This window comes from Antechinus flavipes, chromosome 1 (assembly GCF_016432865.1).
Source record: "Antechinus flavipes isolate AdamAnt ecotype Samford, QLD, Australia chromosome 1, AdamAnt_v2, whole genome shotgun sequence".
NCBI classification, from domain to species: domain Eukaryota; kingdom Metazoa; phylum Chordata; class Mammalia; order Dasyuromorphia; family Dasyuridae; genus Antechinus; species Antechinus flavipes.
In genome coordinates, this window is record NC_067398.1 from 691,646,516 (window position 1) to 691,665,772 (window position 19,257).

General features: G+C 59.9%; 1 protein-coding gene across 16 annotated transcripts in view; it reads left to right on the forward strand.

Annotated features, from left to right (window-relative positions):
• NCOR2 (nuclear receptor corepressor 2) overlaps positions 1-19,257 on the forward strand; it is a 267,487-nt gene that overhangs the window by 209,317 nt on the left and 38,913 nt on the right. For 13 of the 16 annotated variants that reach the window (XM_051972629.1, XM_051972638.1, XM_051972635.1 and 10 more), the window contains 4 exons: positions 872-1,019; positions 4,715-5,327; positions 15,985-16,105; positions 17,222-17,378. In XM_051972629.1, the coding sequence (XP_051828589.1) occupies positions 872-1,019; positions 4,715-5,327; positions 15,985-16,105; positions 17,222-17,378 (1,039 nt within the window). The remainder of the gene's footprint in view (positions 1-871; positions 1,020-4,714; positions 5,328-15,984; positions 16,106-17,221; positions 17,379-19,257) is intronic. The other 3 variants (XM_051972632.1, XM_051972641.1, XM_051972633.1) reach the window with 2 other exon arrangements.

Genomic DNA, 19,257 nt, shown 5'->3' on the forward strand with positions numbered 1-19,257 from the left:
AAGGGAGCACATTGGTGACTGGAGGTCCACAGTGGTGGATCTCTTCCAAATCCTCCGGGAATCTCAGAGTCTGGTCCACGCCCCACACGCGGGGAAGGTGCGAGCCATCTGGGACATCAGGGCTAGCCCCCAGGGTGGGCAGTCAGGGCGCCTGGAAGGGGCCCAGGGAGATTTCTGGGGGCTTTAGCGGATCCTGGAAGGACAAGTGGGAGTTAGACTGGAACTCCCTAATGTGGAGTTCCATGTGGGTGGAGGCTCGGTTCAGGGATTAGGAGGTCCACCAAACATCTCACCATGACCTGTCTTTTTATTGAAATGGGTGCTTGGGCAAAATGTACCTCCTTAGAGTACACTCTGGACCTAGGACTCAAAGAAGCCGCTTTGGCTCTGGCTCTGCCTCTGAAGGCTTGAGTGGCCTGGAGTGGGCAAGGCATTTCTGTGCCTCAGTTTCCTCATCTGTCAAATGGGCTAACTGGGCCTCAAGCCCCTTCCAACTCTAAGTCTTTGACCCCATTATCCTGCCTGGCACTCAGCCTCGCTAAGAATTGATGTGAGGAATAAAACCTTCACGGACCCCTGCTTTCCCCAGCCCCTGGGGCTCTCTGCCCCCCAAATTGTCCCATGTTGGTATATTTATTTTGTCATATAGATAGAACCTATACAACATGCCTATATCCCTGATAGAGTGAAGACTCTTTTGGTAATAACTCACTAATGCTTGCTCTTGATCGGTTGAGTCCAGTAGTCACATTGTGATAAAACTGGAATATTCACTAAAAATAAAAAAGACCGAATGTTGAGGGGTGGGGAGGAGGGACAGCAAAAGGACGGCCATCTTTTTCCTCCCTAAGTCTTTGTCCCTTTGCCCCAGGAGAAGGAGAGAAACGCTCGCCGCAAGAAGAAAAAAACTGAAGCCGTGCCCAGCGAGGAGACCCCGTTCCCTCCGGTGGTGGAGGACGAGGAGATGGAGGCCTCGGGAATGAGCGGCAACGAGGAAGAGATGGCGGAGGAGGCAGATGGTAAGGGAAGGCGTGGGCGGCGGTGGGCTGCCCCCGGTGGGGGGGGAGGCAGAGAGGCCCGAGGCCTCTGTCAGCAGGACTGGCGCGCTCACATTTCTGCCTCGGACGGAGCGTGGGGGCCCCGGCCCGTGCAGCCCTGAGGGGCCAGACCCCCCGGCTCCTTCCGTGTTCTTTACCCTGTGAAAGGGGCTCAGCGAGCAGCTTCCGGGCAGCTCTGCGGTTGGGGGAGGGGGTGCCTCTGCCACAGGATGCCAGCCTGGCTGATGAGCCCAGCGTCTTGGGGAGCAGCCGCGGGAGGAGCTCACAGCCCTGTCTCCGCCGTCAGCTCGCCTCCCAAGGCTTGGCCTCCCTGGGGGCCGGCCGCCTCCTGTTGCTCACGATGGGCATCTGGGGGCCCGACTCCTGCCTAACAGTGCCACCGTGGGAAGAGGCCTGGAGCGGGGGCCCCCCAGTTCTGCTGCTTGGAGCCATCGCTCCCCTTCAACCTGCAGCCTCTGTGGGCGATAATGTTTCCCCGTCTGTCCAGGGAGGGCGTTCAGCCGCCGCCGCTCCTTTTCAGCTTCCGGTCTCGGTTCCTGTGACTTGTGAATGAGGGGCGGGTTCAGTGGTCTCCAAGGCCTGTCCAGCTCCAAGTCTCTGGTTCTGGGACTGTTCGGACCTCGGCCTCTTCCTCTGCCCACTCAGGCTCCCCTTCCGGCTCCAGGCCCGTGGTCCCATATGTACGAGGCCCTTTATCCTGAGCCCTTGGCCAGCTGCGGAGGCAGGGTCTTCCTGGCCCCCTCCCCGTTTCTGTGACTAACAGGCTTTTTCGTGCTGGAAAGGCCTCTCTTGCACAGTGCCCCCCTTTCCCCAAGAGCAGAAGGGTGTCCCCGGATCACAGCTGAAATCCAAATCCCGTTCCTCCCTCCCCAGATTGGGCTTTTCCCCCATTCTGCCTCCCAGGTCTTGAGCCCAAGCTGGGCCTTGAGCCCAGAGCTCCGGACGCCCTGACCCCGTGCTTCCGGAGTCATCGGGCTGCAGTAAGGGGGGAGGAGGCTCTGGCTGGCCTTGATCTTACCCCTCAGCCCTCCGGGAGAGCAGTAGGATGGGAGAGGGAGATGAGACTGGTCAGATCCTTCCTCACCTTCGGGTCCAGCCACCAACAGGGCTGCCAGAGCAGTTACTGGGGCCGGCCCTGCTTCCGTCCTTTACCAGCCCAGTCCTGAGAATAGGGGTGACAGGAGCCCCCCGCCGCCCCAGATTAGCGCCTGTCAGAGGGAGCCGTTCCTAACGTTGCCCCCACAGGGGCGGGTCCCAGCTGCCGGCCAGAGGAGGATTCCACACTCTGGAGGGGAAAGCGCCCCCAGCTGCCAGTTTGGTGCCGAGGGTCACCCGCCACCTAACTCCTTGGGGCTCAGTTTCCTCACCCGTAACATGACGGAGCCGGCGTCAAGGGCCTCTGGGTCAACGCCGGGGCTGCTTCCAGAATTCTGAGTTTCCTTTTAGCCTTGGATAGGCAATAGCGTGGTCACCAAGCATTTATTAAGCACTTACTGCGTGCCCCCAAACCATAGTTGGGATACAAGGACAAAGAAATGACAGAAGTCCTGCCCTTGGGAAGCTTATATTCAATTGGGAAAGCCTGAAGTGCACAGAAAATAAGAGTGGGGAGGAGAGGGCCCGGGGAGGGTCAGAAAGGCTCTGCCCCACAAGGAAGGCTTTGCCTGAACTAGGCTCTGAGCGCTCCTGCTCTGTGCACGGGCCCCTTCTGGGCCGGGGGGCCCTTGGGAAAGCCCTGCCCTCAGCTTCTGCTTGGCTGCCCACATCAGGGGGGAGGGGCAGCTACTGAGGGCCTGGGGCTGGAAGTCAGCTCGGGGCCCCCGACGGCAAGCCTGGTGCTCTGTCGACTTTGCCGTCGAGCAGCCTCTGAAGCGGCCTCCAGTCTGGGGCCTTCGGTGGTTCAGGAGCTAAAACTGCTCAGGGGGCCAGCTGGAGGAAGGCCTTGAAGGCCCAGGTAGAGGGGCTGGAAGGGTGCTCTCCCGGGCTCACCCAGCCTGGCCCCCGTGCCCCTCGCCCCCTCCCAGGCTCCTTGGGAGCGCCTCTGCGGTCATGGCTGCTTGTCGTCCCGGGAAGGCCCACGGACAGGAACGTTGGGGTCTGCCAAGGACAGGCTTGGGACACTGTTGTTTTCCCTGCTTAAGCCTTGAACCCGCACCCGGCCCCGTGCGCCAGCACAGTTTGGAAATCGCGGCCTTGGCGGCTGCCAGGAAAGCTTCCAGGAGGAAGTTTTTCTGGGACGACAGGAAGCTGGTTCTATACCCGGCCTTTGGGGTCAGCCTTCCTCCGCGCCTTCAGGGCCAGATCGCTCCGGACGATGTCCAGGGACGGTCGGGGTGTCTGCTGGGCAGCGCAGGGGGATGAGTCCGCTTCATGCACAGGGACTTCAGGAGGGAGCCTGTGGGCCACCAGGGCCCAGGGACGGGATACACACCATGGGGGGTGCTCCAGCTCATGCTCGGCCGTAAGGAAGGCCAAGGGGTGGCTGCCCGCTCGGGAGGGTGGGGAAGAGCCAGTTGGGAAGGGCCTGGGAAGTAGGGCTGACGAGCTTCTATTGCTTCCCAGAGGCGCAGGGAACTAGTGACCCAAGAAGCATTTATTAAGCACCTGCTATATGCCAGGGACAGTCAGCTTCACTGGGAAGGGGGAGTTGAGAGAAACCAGGGACCCTAAGTCTCAGGCAAAGAGCATTGCAGATGTGGGGGGCAGCCTTGGTCAAAACACTGAGGTGGGGGGATGGGAAGAGGATTTGGGGGGGAGAAGCTTTGGGTCCAGATCCTCAGATACTTTTTAATTATGTGAGCTTGAGCAAGCCTTGATGTGCCTCAGTTTCCTTCTCTGTAAGTAGCTTTCTCCCAGGGTGGGATGCTGTAGGGAAAAGCAACAGTGGGGGGAGGGGAGGAGACAGAGAGAAATGGAGAAAGACGTAGAAGGAGCGAGAGAAACAGAGGGAGGGAGACAGAAGGATGCAAGAATTCATAATTGCTTCAGTCTGGTGGACTTTCCTCCTCCTCCCCTTCCTCTTTCTCCCCCCCCCCCCCTTTTCCTGGCTGTGGGGAAGTCCTGGCCTTCTCAAAAATCTCTATTTACCCCAGAGTAACCCGGCTTTTCTCTGGCCTTCCCAGGGAAAGGCTGCTCTTTCCCAACCTAATTAACCTGACCCAGGGAGCTGAGTGTGTTCCTGCTCTGACATCAGCAGAGGGGGGGGGGAGGGGAGCAAGGCAAGATCAGTGGTGGTCAGATAGGGAGGAGACAGAGACAGGGAGAGAGACAGAGACAGGGAGAGACAGACAAGAGACAGAGAAACACACAAGAGACGGGGTGGGAGGAGAGGGAGGGGAAGGGGGGGAGCCCTTGTGCCTCTTCTCCCTTTGCTCCAAGTGGAGATTCTCTCTCACGGGGGCCCCTCAGGCCACCTCTGGGGGTCCTGCCCAGCTTCGGGGCCTCTGTCCTGATGTCAGGGCAGCCTCCCGCACTCACTGGGTGCCCTTGGGCCGTGAGCCTCCTGCGTGCTCATGGCTCCCGCCCCCGGGGACGCTGGCTCCCGGGGTTCCCACCTCCCGGCTGTGATTCTCTCCGCGGGCCGCGCTGTTGCCGGTCTGGGTGCGAGTGAATTCCCACGTGTGCTCCCCGGTGACCTCCCTTATTCTGTCTTCCAGCTGCAGTGAACAACAGCTCGGACACGGAGAGCATCCCTTCCCCAAGGGCGGACGCCAAAGAGAATGGCCAGAATGGGCCAAAGCCGGCGCCCGCCCCCAGCAGTGAGGCCGGGGCGGGGACAGAGCCCCCTTCCAAGATGGAGGAGACGGCCCCCGGCACCCCCACCCCTGCGGACCCCTCCGCTCCCTCTGTGCTCCCTGCCGACCCTCCGGCCCCCGCGGCTCCCAGCCCCGCAGCAGCCCCCACCGCCCAGGCAGCAGCCCCCGAAGAGCCCGACCAGGACCCCGGCGAGGAGGAGAAGCCCTCAGAGGAGCTGGTGGTCGATGTGGTGAAGACGGAAGAGGAGGAGGAAGAGGGGGCAGCTGAAATGCCCGGGGATGAGGCCATTAAGAAAGAGATCAAGAGGGAGGCCGAGGAGGAGAGCGCCGAGAAGGCCAAGGGTGGGGAGAAGAAGGAGGAGGCGGGCGCGGGGGCGGCCGAGGGGCCGCTGAAAGTCGAGAAGAAGGAGGGGGGCAAGGCCGCCAAGGGCCCGGGCACCAACCCGGACAGCGACTCCAGTGCCACGTGCAGCGCCGACGAAGTGGACGAGCAGGAAGCCGCCGACAAGAGCAGGTGAGTGGGTGGGCCGGATGGGCAGGGGTCCTTCCGGGGCCCTCCGGGCATCTCCCACTCACCCCGCCTCTCCGGGGCAGCCCCTGACCAAGCATCTGTGCCTCTGTTTGCTCCTCTATGAAATGGCAGCAGGGCTGGGCCAGAGGCGCTCGAGCCGGGAGGACGGCAGAGGGTCTGCACTGGAAGGTCAGGCTGGTGGGATCAAGTCACGTCCCCGGAGACAACATTTGTCAAAGTGCTTGGCACACAGCAGGAGCTTGATAAATGCTCATTCCCTTCCTTCCTCCTTCCCCTCAGTTTCCTCATCTGTAAAGGAGTGGGGCTGAACTTGACGGCCTCTGAGGGCTTTCCCAGCTCTAAATCTGATCCCCCAGACAGTGTCCCTCCCTCCTGGGCCGCCTGTCAGTCTGCTGCTAGCTATTTTGGTTCAGTCAGAAGAGCTCAGGACTCTGCAGTCCCAGGGGTTGGGGTTCTGGCTGCAGCCCCCCCGCAGGCGGACTGGGGCTGTTGGGTAAATCACTCCTCTCCATGTACCACCTACAGGCGTGCTAGTAAACATTTAACAACCAGCTCTCCAGAAATGAAAAGCAAAAAGACACTTTTCAGTTTAATCTTGATCACCATTTTTCTATCACTTTCTTAAGTGATAGTCAGCAGAGAAAGACACACTGGGACTTTGATTGCAGCATTTCCCAATTTCTGAGATTGCAGTGCTAATGCAGCCTTTTCCAGGGGTGCTTGTGAGGGGGTCCTAGCTGGCTCCCGCCAGCCCCTGGGGCTTCCCTCAGAGTCAAGGTTTAGAGCCTCCGCCTCCTCACATCCCCAGCCTCTGCCTCCCTGCCTCCGGCCTCTGTGAGAGAGGTCCCTTGGCAGCCGGTCAGACCCAGAGCTGCCGCTCAACTGAATCAAAATCGTTTGTTTCTCAGACTTTTTTCTCCCTAAAATGGAGGCCAGGAATGACCGCCACTGCAGAGCATCCTGCCAAGGCTGAGCGGGGCTCTCCAGAAGGGAGAGACCCAGGGAAAGACTTCCCCTTTCCTTGAGTCTTCTGAAAGCGGCCAGAGGCCGTGGCTGTGCCCGGGGTGGGGATGATTGGGGGCCGAAAGGCCACTGATCCCTCCCAGGGCACCTCCATAAGGAGCGGCCCTGGGTTTGAGCCCCCAGCTCTCTGCCTCCGGGAGAAGCCCTAGTCCTGTAGTCGTAGACTCAGGGCCACTGGTGGGGACACTGAGTCCCCGCCCCTCGTTTTGTCAGCTGGGGAGAGTGAGGTCCAGAGGGGTTTGAGTGATTTGCTTAGAACCACCCAGCAATGTGGTGTCTGAGGCAGAATTTGAATTCAAGTTTCCAGCTGGTAAGCATTTGTTGAGATACTGTAAACACCTCTGAGAGGCTGTATCTTAGAGTTCTTTAGCTTTAGTTTTAAAATAAGGGATCTGGGTCTCTTCCCATTCTAAATTAGCCAATGCTTGTTCAGTAAGTTCCTGCTGGGAGCCAGGTGCTGGGCTAAGCGAGCCCTGGGGATGCTCCTCAAGGAGCTTCCTTACCTTCCAGTGTGGGAGACAGCCCCCCAGTCTGTCCAGGATGAGTAGGAGATACTAAGTGAGAGGAGGCACGGGGGCTGAGGGCAGAGGTCACTAGCAGAGGGACGAAGGCGAGCTCCAGGCCCGGGGACGGCCAGAGCCGAGCTCGGGAACCCGGGTCTGGTTCGTGGGTCAGCCAGGAGGCCAGAGGAACCGAGGGGACTGAGGCGAAGGCCGGGTGGGAGAGGGAGGCCTTGCAGGGCGAGGAGGAAGGGCTTGAGTGCCACACAGAGACCCGGGGGTTTCCCGAGTGAGCGGGTGAGGCCATGATCAGACCCGGATGCGCATTTTAGGAAAGTCACTCTAGTGGCCAGAGGGAGGATGGACCGGAGAGGGGAGGCCTAAGGCAGGCAACCCCCCCCTCCCCCAGCCACTCCAGGGTTCTGGGGGCTGGTCAGTGGACAGAACAGGGCCTCTGGATGGGACCTCCAGGCTCCGGCATCAGCTTAGATGTGGAGGCTGAGAGAGAGAGGTTCAGGCTGACCCCTGGGCCATGAGCCCAGGGGGCCGGGGGGGAGTCTGGGTCCGGCGCTCCATCCGCTCCATGCCCCGGGCGCTGTGGGAAGATCTGGGAGCCCCAGCAAGAGAACCTCAGTAGCCTCGTCTGTAAAATGGGGACAATTGTGGGAAGGATCAGGTGAGGTCTTTGTAAAGCAGCGTCGTGCTCAGTTATCGTCAGTGTCATTTTGAACTTGGTCCAAGGTGCAGAAAGAGCGGGGTCTCGTCCCCGGGGTCGGGGCTCTTTCCTCCAAAAACCGCACAAGGCAAGTCGGCAGCTCTGGGGGCCCTGGAGGTAGGAGGAAGGCCAAGGTCTCTGAAGTAGAGGCTGCCAGGGTGGCCAGGCCGGGCCCTCGGTGTGCCTCCTGCCCTCCTCTTCCTCTTCCTCCCTTCTCTTCTTCCTCCTCTTCCTCCTCCATCCTCCTTCCCCTCTACTCTTCCTCCTTTCTCTTCCTCCTCCTCCTTCCCTTCCCTCTTGCCTCCTCCCCCTCCCGGTCCTCCTGTCCTCCCCCGCAAGACTCATCAGCCTAGCCGGCCCCCTTGATCCAGATTGGAGCAGACAGGCCAGGCAGGGCGGGCCAGCACAGCAGGCCCCGGAGCGCAGTGGATTAAAGCGGGAGAGCATTCTGCGGTCCCTGAGGCAGGGGGGGCTGGCTGCCGCCATCATTCCTGTGCCGTGGGTCAGAGGGAGGCCCTGCCGTCCCCACCCCACCCTCTCCCGCTGCCGGGAGGAGCGTCATGGAAACACATTCTCCGTCTCCAGCAGAGAGCTGAGATCATGGGGCAGCGGCGATAAGCTAATCCCCTCGCCTGCCACAGGGCATGGTGCCCGTGGGTGCGGGCGCTCAGATCTCGCCTGCCGGGGCCAGCCTGGCCACAGGCCTTGAAGGATTCGCTTTTTAACACTATTGGAGAGCGGGTTGGGATCTCCAGGGAGCAAAGAGAGGAGAGAGTACTGCCCACAGCCCCCTCAGGGTGGGAGGCTCTGGGGTTCCAAGAAACAGACCCTGAATTCGAATCCAGGCTTCCATGCTTCCTACCCATGTGACCTTGGACCTCACTTCTCCATTTGCTCATCTGTAAAATGGGGAGGGAGTCAGGACGGCCAGGCTCTCAGGTCTCATCATTGTCTCCAGATTTGTCCTCCCATGAGTCATCCCTGAACAGGAATTCCCTCTACAGCAGGCCCAGCCCAGGCTCCCCAGGCTTAAATCCCTCCAGTGACTGGAGGCTCGCTGCCTCTCAGGATAGTCTGTTCCCTTTTGAGATAACTGATTCATGGGAACTTTCTTCCCTCCCTCAGGCTGGGCTGTTTAACCCCCACCCCCGCTCCTCCTCCTGCCTAAGAAGCGAGCAGCTCAGTCTCCCCCGACAGCCCTTCAGACATTTGAATTCGCTTGTCATGTCCCCAAGGGTATTGTTTTATTTATTAGGAAATTTCTTCCATAAATGGTGTCTTGCTGGGCACCTTCCCTTCCTGCGGGCCCCCTCTCCCCAGCCTCCTAGGTCCCTGGTGACCCTCCCCGAGCGTAGCCGGCTTTCCCACCAGTCTGGAGCTGAAGCCAAAGTTAGTCCGGCCCAGCCCAGATGCTCACATCCTGGCCACGTAATCTAGGAGATGGAGATCTGGCTTTCTCTCCCGGACCGCCGCTGAGGAGGGCTTTCTGAGCACAGGGCGAAGACGTTCCCCCTGCGGCTTCCTCTGTCCAAAGGAGCGGACGGGGGTCCTGGGAATAGTCGTCCCCCTGGCCCCTGCCCTCTCTAGCCCCTGGCTCTGCTAAAGGTCCTGCCGGCTCTGAGTCCCGCTTTCCCTGCTGGCCTTGGAAGTTGACTGTCCTGGGCCTGGCAGCCTTCCCTCCCACCCCCCAGACTCTGTCTTGCTCATTCTTCATCGCGTCCAGGGCTTCTGGCTGGTTGTCCCTGGCTCGGGCCAGACGCCGTAGGCTGAGGGGGCGAGATGCGTCAGAGCTGTCCTAGAAACCTTTCCCTCTGGCTTAGCTGGCCTCCTGGGAAGGGGCTGGCCAGGAAAGCCGGGGCACCCTGAAGCTGACCCTGTGGATCCCAGCCACGCTCAAAGCCAAAGCTTTAAACTCTGCATGTCCCCCAAGTCTGGCCCTGACTGATGGTTGTTCTGATCCCTGCCCTTCATCCCTCACCCCCACACCTTGGAGGGATGGTGGGTCACACAGACTTTTGGGGCAGGAAAGAAGCCACTTTTTTTCTTTCTGGCACTTGCAACTTCCTCCCAGCCCAGAGGATAAATGGCACTCTGGGAGAAAACCCCTCTGGTGGTTTTTCTTTGGCAGAGACCCGAGCTGTCTCCTTCCCTTTCTGAAGAAAAATGAGCCCACCACCACCTCCCCCCCACGCCCCTGCTTGTGAGAAAACCCTTTTGACCAAAGGAAAGGCTTCTTCAGGCTTGTAATGTGGCTTGGCTGCTTCAGGGTGCCCAAGCTGGAGGCTCGGAGCACGGGGCTACGGGGAGGAGCCATCCACAGCAGAGATGGGGTCTAACCCCACCAGGAGGAGACATTGAAGAGAGCTTCCTTGCCAGGTTGGGCGAGAAGCTGGGAGCCGAGGTTCGGAGCCGGGAGCCGAGGTTCGAAACCATTCAGATTCAGAAGCTTTCCCAGGGAGGCTTCCAAGGCGGAGTGCCCTCAGCTGGGGGGGAGAGAAGGGAGGGGGCTCTGACCGCATCCTCCTGGGCAGACCCTAATGTCTGTCCGAGCAGCCGAAGCACTCACTTCTGTAAGGTGTTGGGAGAGTTTGCAGGACACTACAGATGCTTCACTTGATCCACACAAAAGCCCTGCTGGTGCTATTCCTGTCTTCATTTTACAAATGAAGAAATTGAGGCAGGCTGAGGGGCATCTCACAGCCAGGAAACTGGATGTGGAGTCAGGAAGGCTCCAGGCCTGCGCCCCCTGCTCTGCCCCGGCATCCGTCCCTGGAAAAGAAGCTGCAGTTCTCCCTCCCTGCTCGGGCCTACCAAGTGGGATTCCTTGCCCTATCGATGCCCCACTAGCGACAGGCCCAGGACCGAATCCTCCTGACTGCTGTTCCCCGGCTCTGGCCCTTCATGGGAAACCATTGCCCACGGGCACCCCGGCCAGTCGCTCTCCCCGGCTTTGCCGGCGGGGGGTCGGTCCTCCCCAAGAACCGAGACAACGTCCAGAACCCTTTGAAGTTTACTGGGAAAAGGTCCACCTGAAGAGGGAGTGACCAGGAGAGGGGGAGGGACCTCAGGGACTCCGAAAATCAGAAGAGCCGCCTCTGTGGTATTTTAAATGGCCAAGCCAGGGCTGACCTGGCCTCCACATTTACCCAGGAGGACTTGTGGTAGGGAGGCGGAGCTCTCAGAGCTAGGGGAGACCCGAAAATCCATCCAACCAAAGAAAGCTGGTCATTCCTTTGTTCTACAACACCTTTAGTTGATGCCTTTTGTCTTTATCATAATCAGTTGGGGGGGGGCGGGGAGAGCTTCCCCTTGTCCCTACAGATCAACACGTCCCTTGTGTCAGAGAAAAACCATCACACAGAAGTATCGGCCCCATCTGGCAGTGTCTGCAGCATTCTGCCCTAGCAGCCCCCGACGTGCTCGGAGATGGGAGACGGGTCACAGTCTGTTCTCCAGGACCATTACCCGCAATCTGTACTTAGACAGCCCCAGCCCTGGCCAGGGGTCGTCACCCACCCTCCATTTGAAGACTTCTAGTGACCTCCCTCCGGAGAACATTCTGCTTCTTGGTCCTCTCGATTTATGCAGAAGCTTGCGCTTCAATCAGGATAAAATCTGCCTCTTCAAAGCGTCCCCTCCTGCCTCCATGCTCTGAGGGAGGGCAAACGAGACTCGTCCTCCATCTACGGCAGCCCGTAAGGTAGCTGGGAGACTTCCACCACGTCTTCCATCGGGATGGGGCCGAAAAGATCTTGGCTGAGCTGTGAAGGAAGCTGGCTGTCGGCGGGAGGGGGGCGGTGAGAGCTGCTGTGGAGGCTGGGGGTGTCAGAAACACCATTCAGGCTCCTCGGACGCACTGAGGGATTCGGGAGCAGCATACAATAAAGCCAGGGCAGAGCGCGGCCCCCAGGAGCTCGGAGGCAAAGTGGGGGCTGGGCACTTAACTGTGGGAAGCACCCCAGCTCACCTCGCGTGCCCGCCCTCTGCCTTGTCAGAGCTCGCTTGCACTCTCGCCCTCTGGGGCCCTGACTTTAGCCCAGAGGGGCTTCTTCCCAGCAGGGACAGGCCCAGACAACGTCTTTGCTCTCTCTGGGGGCGGCCGTGCTGGCTGCCCTCCCGCCCCTCCCCGGGCTGCCCCTCGCGGTGCTTTCCGGGCCAGGCTTGTGGGTCATCCCAGCGCCAGCCTGTTGGAGTTGGAAACAGAGCCGCCTTCCACCGGGAGAGAAAGATCGCTCTGCCCAGAACCAGGCGGGAGGTACCAGGGAAGGAAGTTCAGGCCAAGGTCACCGTAACCGTGAGGAGGAGGAGGAGTTTTCTCGATGGCATCTCCGACTGGGAGCAGAAGCCGAGCTTCCTGAGATCTGAAGGCCGCTGGGACTCCCGCCGCCCCCTCTGTGTCCCTGTGGGAGCCCGCGAGACCCCGGCTCCACCTCTGTCCCAGCTTCTGCTTCTCCAGAAGGCAGTGGAATGGGCTCGGTCTCCTGGGCCTGACGTCGGGACCCCCGCTGGCCCTGAGGATGGGCCATTCTCCTGCTGGTTTGCCCCATCCCCAGAGCCGCTTCTTCACCCAGCCCGGCCTCCATCCCACTCAGTTCAGCAAACACCTGATGTGAGCGCAAACCAAAGGTGCCCAATTATGAGCCCGCCAGGCTGTGAGTCGTGGAGAGTTTGTCCCTTCTGTTTGTATCCTCAGCCCTCATCCTAGCATAGTGTGGACATGGAGGTGCTTAATACATGCTTTTGTACTGGCTGGGTCACCCTTGCAGGCTGACCCCGTGCCCAGGGGAGAGTGGGTGGGCAAGACCGAGTCTGGCCCAGTTCCGCCCGTGCTGAAGGAGGGGGGAGGGGAAGCTTGTTCCTCCTCCTCCTCCAGCTTCCCTTCTGGGTTTCTCTTTGGCGCTCCGGTTCTGCGCTGGCCGGTACCAGCCTCCCGAACATCTCCGTGTTTGTCACTGTGGCCTCTGCGACGTTTGTGCGCCAGCTGGTGAACTCGGAACTAGTGCTTGTGAAGTGCGGACCCCGGGCCTACCTCTGGGTCACAGAGACAGAAGCAGGGGCAAGCCTCCCCCCCCCCCCAGGGGCTGCACTGGGGTGAATTTTCCTGATGTTTGTGGGACTGTCTGACCCGGCGGGGAGTGGCGTTGGGCAGGCGATGGCGTGGGCAAGGAGCTTCTACCCCCACCCCGTCTGCCGCCACCCAGGTACCCCTGGCGCTTAGCCCAGGGCCCGGCACACAGCAGAGGCGTAATAAGGGCCGGGTGCCTGTTTCGGGTCCTCTCCTGCCCTGCCTGTGGCATTAACGTGCCTCGGAGAGGCTGTGTGTACTGTAAGCATGTTTTGTGATAAACCCACTGGGACGTGTTTTCCCTCGCTGCCAGCCCCCGCCGCCTCCCTGCCCCTGGTGGCTCGGTTCTCTCCCCAAGGTGAGACTCTCTCTGGGGCGGGAGGAAGGCGGGCGTCAGCCCCGGGACTCTGGCAAGCTGGGCCCGAGAATGATTCTCTGTCACGCTTGGATGGGGGGTGGGGCGGTGGACACCGTTGCTTCTCCCCAAAGGCCACAGTTGGCTCCACTGGGCAGACGCTCGCCCTCCCCCACCTCCATGTAGGCTGGGAAGCTCCACAAAATGCCAGGAGGGCAGTAGGCATTCCTCAGATACGTGCCGGCTGAGTGCAGGGCCGCCCCTTGCATTAGACCCTGGCCCAGCGACTGAAGGCCCCCTCCCCCTGCCCTGCCCAGGCTCCTCCCTGCCCTGGCTCACTTGAGGACTTCTGCAGGAAGCCTTTCCTGGGTCATCCCTTCGGGGTCCCTGTCCTGACCATGCTTTGGGGCCTTTTACTTAGCACACAGCAGGTGCCCAGTAAATCTTGTTTGCTGAGTGGCTCTCCAACAACTCCCTCTCTCCTGCCTTGATAATTAGGTGCCTGTAATTCTTTGTTAACACTGGGCTGTAAAGCTCAGTGATCAGCGGTGGGGATCCCTTTCTCCAGCCCTGGTAGCCTGGCTCGAAGAGGTGTTCTAGCAAGTGCTAAGTGTCCGGAGGGGATGGGAAGCCCGGGCGTCCCCCCCTAAGGGGCAGTGATCAGGGCAGCTCGGTGGTACCACGATGGGTAGAGTGCTGCACCTGGAGCCGGGAGGAGCTGAATTCAAATCCTGCCTTAGTAACTATAAGACACTTCACCTCTGTCTGCCTCAGTTTCCTCATCTGCCAAATGGGAATAATAATAGCACCCCCCTCCCAGGGATAATTGTGAAGTGATTAGCACAGTGCCTGGCACGTAGTCAGTGCCCTGTAAGTGTAGGCTTGATGCGAGAATAATATTTCTGAGGGCAACGTTGATAAATTGCGACATTTCTATGGGCCGGGAGAGCTCATAAAGTGCTTTGTAAATATCTTGGTGTTTGTTAGAAGACGATCCCATGAAGAAGACACACGGCAGGTATTATCATCCCCATTTCACAGCTGAGAAAGCAGAGGCTCGGCCTCCACGCTGGCTGAGCATCCTCAGACTTCTGTGTTGAGTTTTGTTTCTCTTCATCCACGGGTCCCCTCCCCTCCCCCAGGCTAAAAATGAGGGACTTGCAGATTTAAGTCTCATAACTCCTTAAAGTCTCCGTCTCCTCCTCTGTAAAGGGGACCTGCAAGGAGCTGCTTTTGTAAATGTGAATTATTACACCGTCACCAGCGTGACATTCAGCGTGGCAACAAAGCAGCTCTCCTTTGGGAGATCCCGGGTCCTCGGGCCATTGGGACGTAGGGCCAGGAAATCAGGCTTCAGGTCCTGCCTCAGACACCTGACAGCCTGGGCCCTCGGGCAGCTCAGAGAGTCCCCCGGCCTCCGCCTCCTCACCTGCAAAATGAAATTAAGCTCTCTGGCCTCAGATCCTTCTTGGCTCTAAGCCTGTGGTCAGCCACCTTAAGTCCAGTGTTTTCACTTTCAGATGCTCTTTACTGGGAGCCTGATGGGTGAGGAGGATTAAGGGTGATTACTCCATAATCCCATCCTGCGCCTTAGCAATCTGACTCCTCCCCTACTGGCTGTTGGGTGTCCTTCTGCTCACTGCCCAGCCAAGACCAGGCCCCGTTGTCACAGAGGAGCTTGGGTTCTGAGTGGTCCTCCTGCAGGGCATAGCCTGCCACCTCCCACTACCCAGGAGGGAGGTCCCAGGGACTGAGACACAGCTCGGCGGGGCTGGGATTCTACAGGGCAGCGGCCAGTCCCATCTCCCCGCATCCTGTCTTACCTGCCCTTGTCAGTCAGACCCTCGACAGGCCGACCGTGGGGTTAGAGGGCAGGGCAGGATCTGTGTGATGTCACCTTGACCAAATTACCCTCCTTCTCTTGGTCTTTTTTCTTTTTTGATAGGATGTTGTTGATTTTATCATTAACCAACCAATCACATAGTGTCTATTAAGTGACCACTCTGGACAAGGCACTAAGGGTCACAAAATGAAAAGCAAAATGTTCTGACTCTCAAGAAGTTTATGTTCTAATGGGGGGGAAAAGGTGCCTAGAGAAATACTGGCAGCGTAAGCATGGGGGTGTGTGGATGGATGGATGGATGGATGGATGGATACATAGATAGATAGATGGATGGATGTGTAGATAAATGAATAACAGATAAAATGGATAGAGATAGAAGGATAGATAGATAGGAGATAGACAAATGCCAGAGCTGCATCTTTAAGGAAGAGGACTCTGGGAGGTGGAGGTAAGAATGGATTGGGTTCTAGATGTGGGGGATGGCCAGTATCAAAGGAGGTCCCAGGATGAGAGATGAGGAGCAGAAAGACTGAATTGTAGAGTGGGAATGGGTGTCTAACAGGTATGTAGAATCACAAAGTTTAACCTTGTAACTGTAGCAGACCCTGCAGGTATCATTATCCCATATGAATTGGGACTAAATGATCCCGTCAGTTCCTTTTGTTGCTCCAAATCTCTGGTTCTCCATCTCCCATTTTGCCAATGAAAAAGCTGAGCTTCGGAGAGATTGATGGCCATGGAGTGGGACCCTGGCTCTCACAGGCAGCCAGACGTGACCTAAAATCTCTGCTCCAGGTAGCCGTGCCGCTGTGCCTCTAACAGTCCCGATGGACACCCCCTGTCAGAGGCTTGCTGAGAGCCTTTCTTGCCCGCTTCCCCAGGTGTGGCTGTTGAGTTCCCGGAGATCCGCTCGCTGAGCCCCGGGAAGGTCCTGATCGCACCAGCCTGCCAGGGAGCTGTCAGAGTGGGATTGGGCCCAGCCTGGTCCCCTCGGGTCTCCTGCTCAGCAGGCTTTTCAGTCCATCGCTCAGGTGTGACCAGGCGACGGCCCCGGGGTGTCAGGACTCCGACAGCCTTTACCTGAGCCCCTGCTCAGTGGGCCTCGGAGCCACGTCTGATAACCATGTCTCTCCTCCAGGCTCCTGTCCCCTCGGCCCAGCCTCTTAAACACCGCCTCCGATGGCAGGCCCAATCCTTCGCCTCAGAAACCTCTGGACCTCAAGCAGCTGAAGCAGAGAGCGGCCGCCATCCCCCCCATCGTAAGTATCTCACCCTCTGTTGGCTCTTGACTCCCGCCACAGGGTCCCTCGGACCCCGAGCCTTCTGGAGCTCCTGGCTCCTGGGCTTTCGGGGAGCCGGGGCTGCTCTCCTGCTGAGTGGGGAAAGAGCCTTCCATCCCTTTCCTGGGCCTAATTTCCTGTCCTTTAAGGAAATAAATAAGGCTGAAATGCTGCCTCTGAGCATGGCCTGCACAGCTTGGGGGTGGGTGGAGAAATAAAAGCCTGCGGTGAGACTTGGCTTCTGTCCCTCGCCTCTGCGCTTCCTGGAGAAATCCCCATGGAAATGAGAACAGCTCTTTGGATGTGGCTAATGAGCTGGGCTGGGGGGGGTAGCGTGGAGGGGGGGGGGGCGAGAAGAGAAAGCACGAGTGCTCCCGGCCTCTTGGGCCTCCAAAAGCGTGGCGGTGAGACCCTCTGCTCATCCCCAGCCAGCACCCTCCGGCTACCATTGCCAAGCTCCCCCGGACGCTTCTCCAAAGGAGGATCAGGCATTTACGTTCTCCCGGGGGAGATGTACGTAGATTGGTACATACAAGAAGTGAGGAATGGGCCAAAAGTAATGCCAGCCTGCAAGGCCCCATCTCTCCTGGGGACTGGCACTGCCAGCTTGTAGGGGGCGCCCACTCCATCACACCTGACTCTGGGAGGGGCCAGAATTGCCAGCATGCTTGTGGGTGAGCTTCCTGGGCTCCAACCGTCCTGTCCCCTATCAGTCAAGTCTTGCTGATTGAATGTTCTGGACCTCTGCCCTTTAGAAGGCAGACTCCTCCAGGGAGCTTTAAGGCACAGAGTAGGCATGATGCCCCCAGGCCGGCTCTGGGGGGCCCGGCGGGCCGTCACTTCTAGCCCCTGCACGGGGTCGCCCTGGAAAGGGCCTCCCAGGCCGACCGCTTGTGGTTTGTACCTGGGCAGGGCTCAGGTACTTAACAAGCCCCTCTGTGGCTCTGCTGAGGAGGCGCTCGATAAGTCCACCCAGACAGCCCAGTAAGGAGCAGTTGAAACCAGGATTTCCTTTTTGTTGGGAAACGCGCGTGAGAATCTGAAGTGCGCCCTGTGTGAAACGGGGGCGCGCTCACTGTGCCTTCTCCCTCCCAGCAGGTCACCAAAGTCCATGACTCTGCCCGGGAGGAAGCGACCCCGGGAAAGCCGGCCCCCCAGGCCCCGCATCTTCTGCAGCCGGACAGCGAGCCGCCCCAGGCGAGCAGCAGCCCCCGCGGCCAGAGCAGGAGCCCCGCCGTGGCGGAGAAGGAGGGTAAGGAAGCCCCGAGTCTGGCAGGGGAAGCGGGCGCCTGCCAGCAGAAGTACCACCCTTCTTATTCCTCGGTGCCCCGTTCTCGGTTCGGGGCCAGAGGAATCGTCGCGCTTCTCTCCTGTGTCTTAAGTCCCGTGCTAGATGGAGGGAGAGGCAGACAGAGAAATGGGAGACAGAAAAAGGAAGAGGGCCTGCCCTCAGTGAGCTCCCACTCCCCGGAGAAAAGGGGACACAAACACTCACGGGGTCTGCGCAGAGTAGGTTTTAGGTGGGAGTGGGGCCCTTCACCACAGGGGCCAAGGTGAGCCAGACGCCCGGAGGGAGGGACTGTGTCTGTGACTGAGCGTGCATGGCGGCTGACCCGGCCCCTCGCCTGCGAGGGCGGGCCCAAGCTATCCCGCCTGGGCCCTCGGCTCAGGGAGAGCACGCAGGACGCAGGATCGGGCAGCTCCTGGCTCTGGAGTCAGGAGGCCCTGGGTTCAAATGCAGCCTCAGACACTTCCTGGGCGGGGCACTCCTCTGCCTCAGTTGCCTCTTCTGTCAAATGAGGTGGAGGGGAAGTGGCCAGTCCCGATGGGCTCACAGAGAGGGGGACGTGAGCGTCACCGGAGAAAGGACAGAGCTGGGGTAGCGGCGGCCGGCAGAGAGCGGCCCCTTGGCGAGCGCGGCCCTGGAAGCAGCTGGTGTGCTTCTCGGCTTACTCGGGATGGGGGTCTCACTGTGATACACGACTGCCGCCTTTAACCCAGAGTCTGTCGTGGCTGGCGCAGCGACCCTCCCCGGCACCTCCGGGAAATCTCTGGACCTTTGCTCCGAGCCCGCTTCCTCACCAGCTCAGAGCGGGCCATCGCTTGGTGCGAATTCCCTGCCCAGGACGCTGCACTTGTTGCCTCCAAGAGCCTGGGACGAAGCAGACCCCTGGGACCCTTGAGCCCATGACAGGCCATCCTGAAGCCAGATGGTTTGTGCCAGGAGTATCAGTGTGAAGGCGTGGCCAGGCCCTGAGCTCCTGCTGCTGGCGCGGCGGCCCCGTGGCAGCCCCCCACCGTCCCCTGCGCCTCTGAGCCGAGGTCCCACCCCCACCCCCCGTGGCCGCTGCATGTTTCCTGCAGTATGGTGGCAGGGTTCGAGATGCTGCCCTGGGACAGGCCGGCCCAAAGACCGGGCGCAGGACTGTTTGCTGCTGGGGCCGGACGAGCCCAGAAGGGACCCATTGGAGCCAGATAGCTGCCATCTCACCTCTCCCGCCCGCCTCGTCCTTGGGAGCCCCGCGGAGCCTTCCCCGGCCAGACAAGTTCCTCAGACCAGAGTGTGCTTGGCCTCTCGGGGAGCCGTGGGGGGACCCCCCACCAGCTGCAGGCAGCCTCTCTCCCCGTCTCACCCTGGCTAGCTCAGCTGGCCCAGGGCCTCCTGTGTGGGCGAGTGCCCTGCTCCTCCGCTCCCTTGTTCTGGAGGAGACGCGGCCCCGGCTCGAGGTGGAAGGAGCCGCTTAATTTGTTGGATCCATCAGTCTATGTGCTGGACTGTGCTCAGCCCTGGAGATGCAGAGGGGGCCAGGGGCTGTGCCTCGAGCCCTGGGAGGAGAAAGTTTTGGGCCCCTGCAAGCTGAGGGCCGCATTGAAGGCCCGCAGGAGAGAGGGGTTGGGGGGAGTGAATTAGCCCCAGGGGTCAGGGCCAGGGGCAGTGAGGGGCTGCAGAGAGGCTGCTGGAGACTGGACCTTGGGAGAAAAACCTGCTGACAGGCAGACCCGCCCCACACTGGGGTCCTCAGGCACAGGCTGAAAGCCCCCTGATCCCCAGTGACGTCCTAGGGACCCTTGTAAACATCTTGGATTGGACCGGATGCTTTGAGCCTCAGTTTCCTCCTCACCATTGGCCG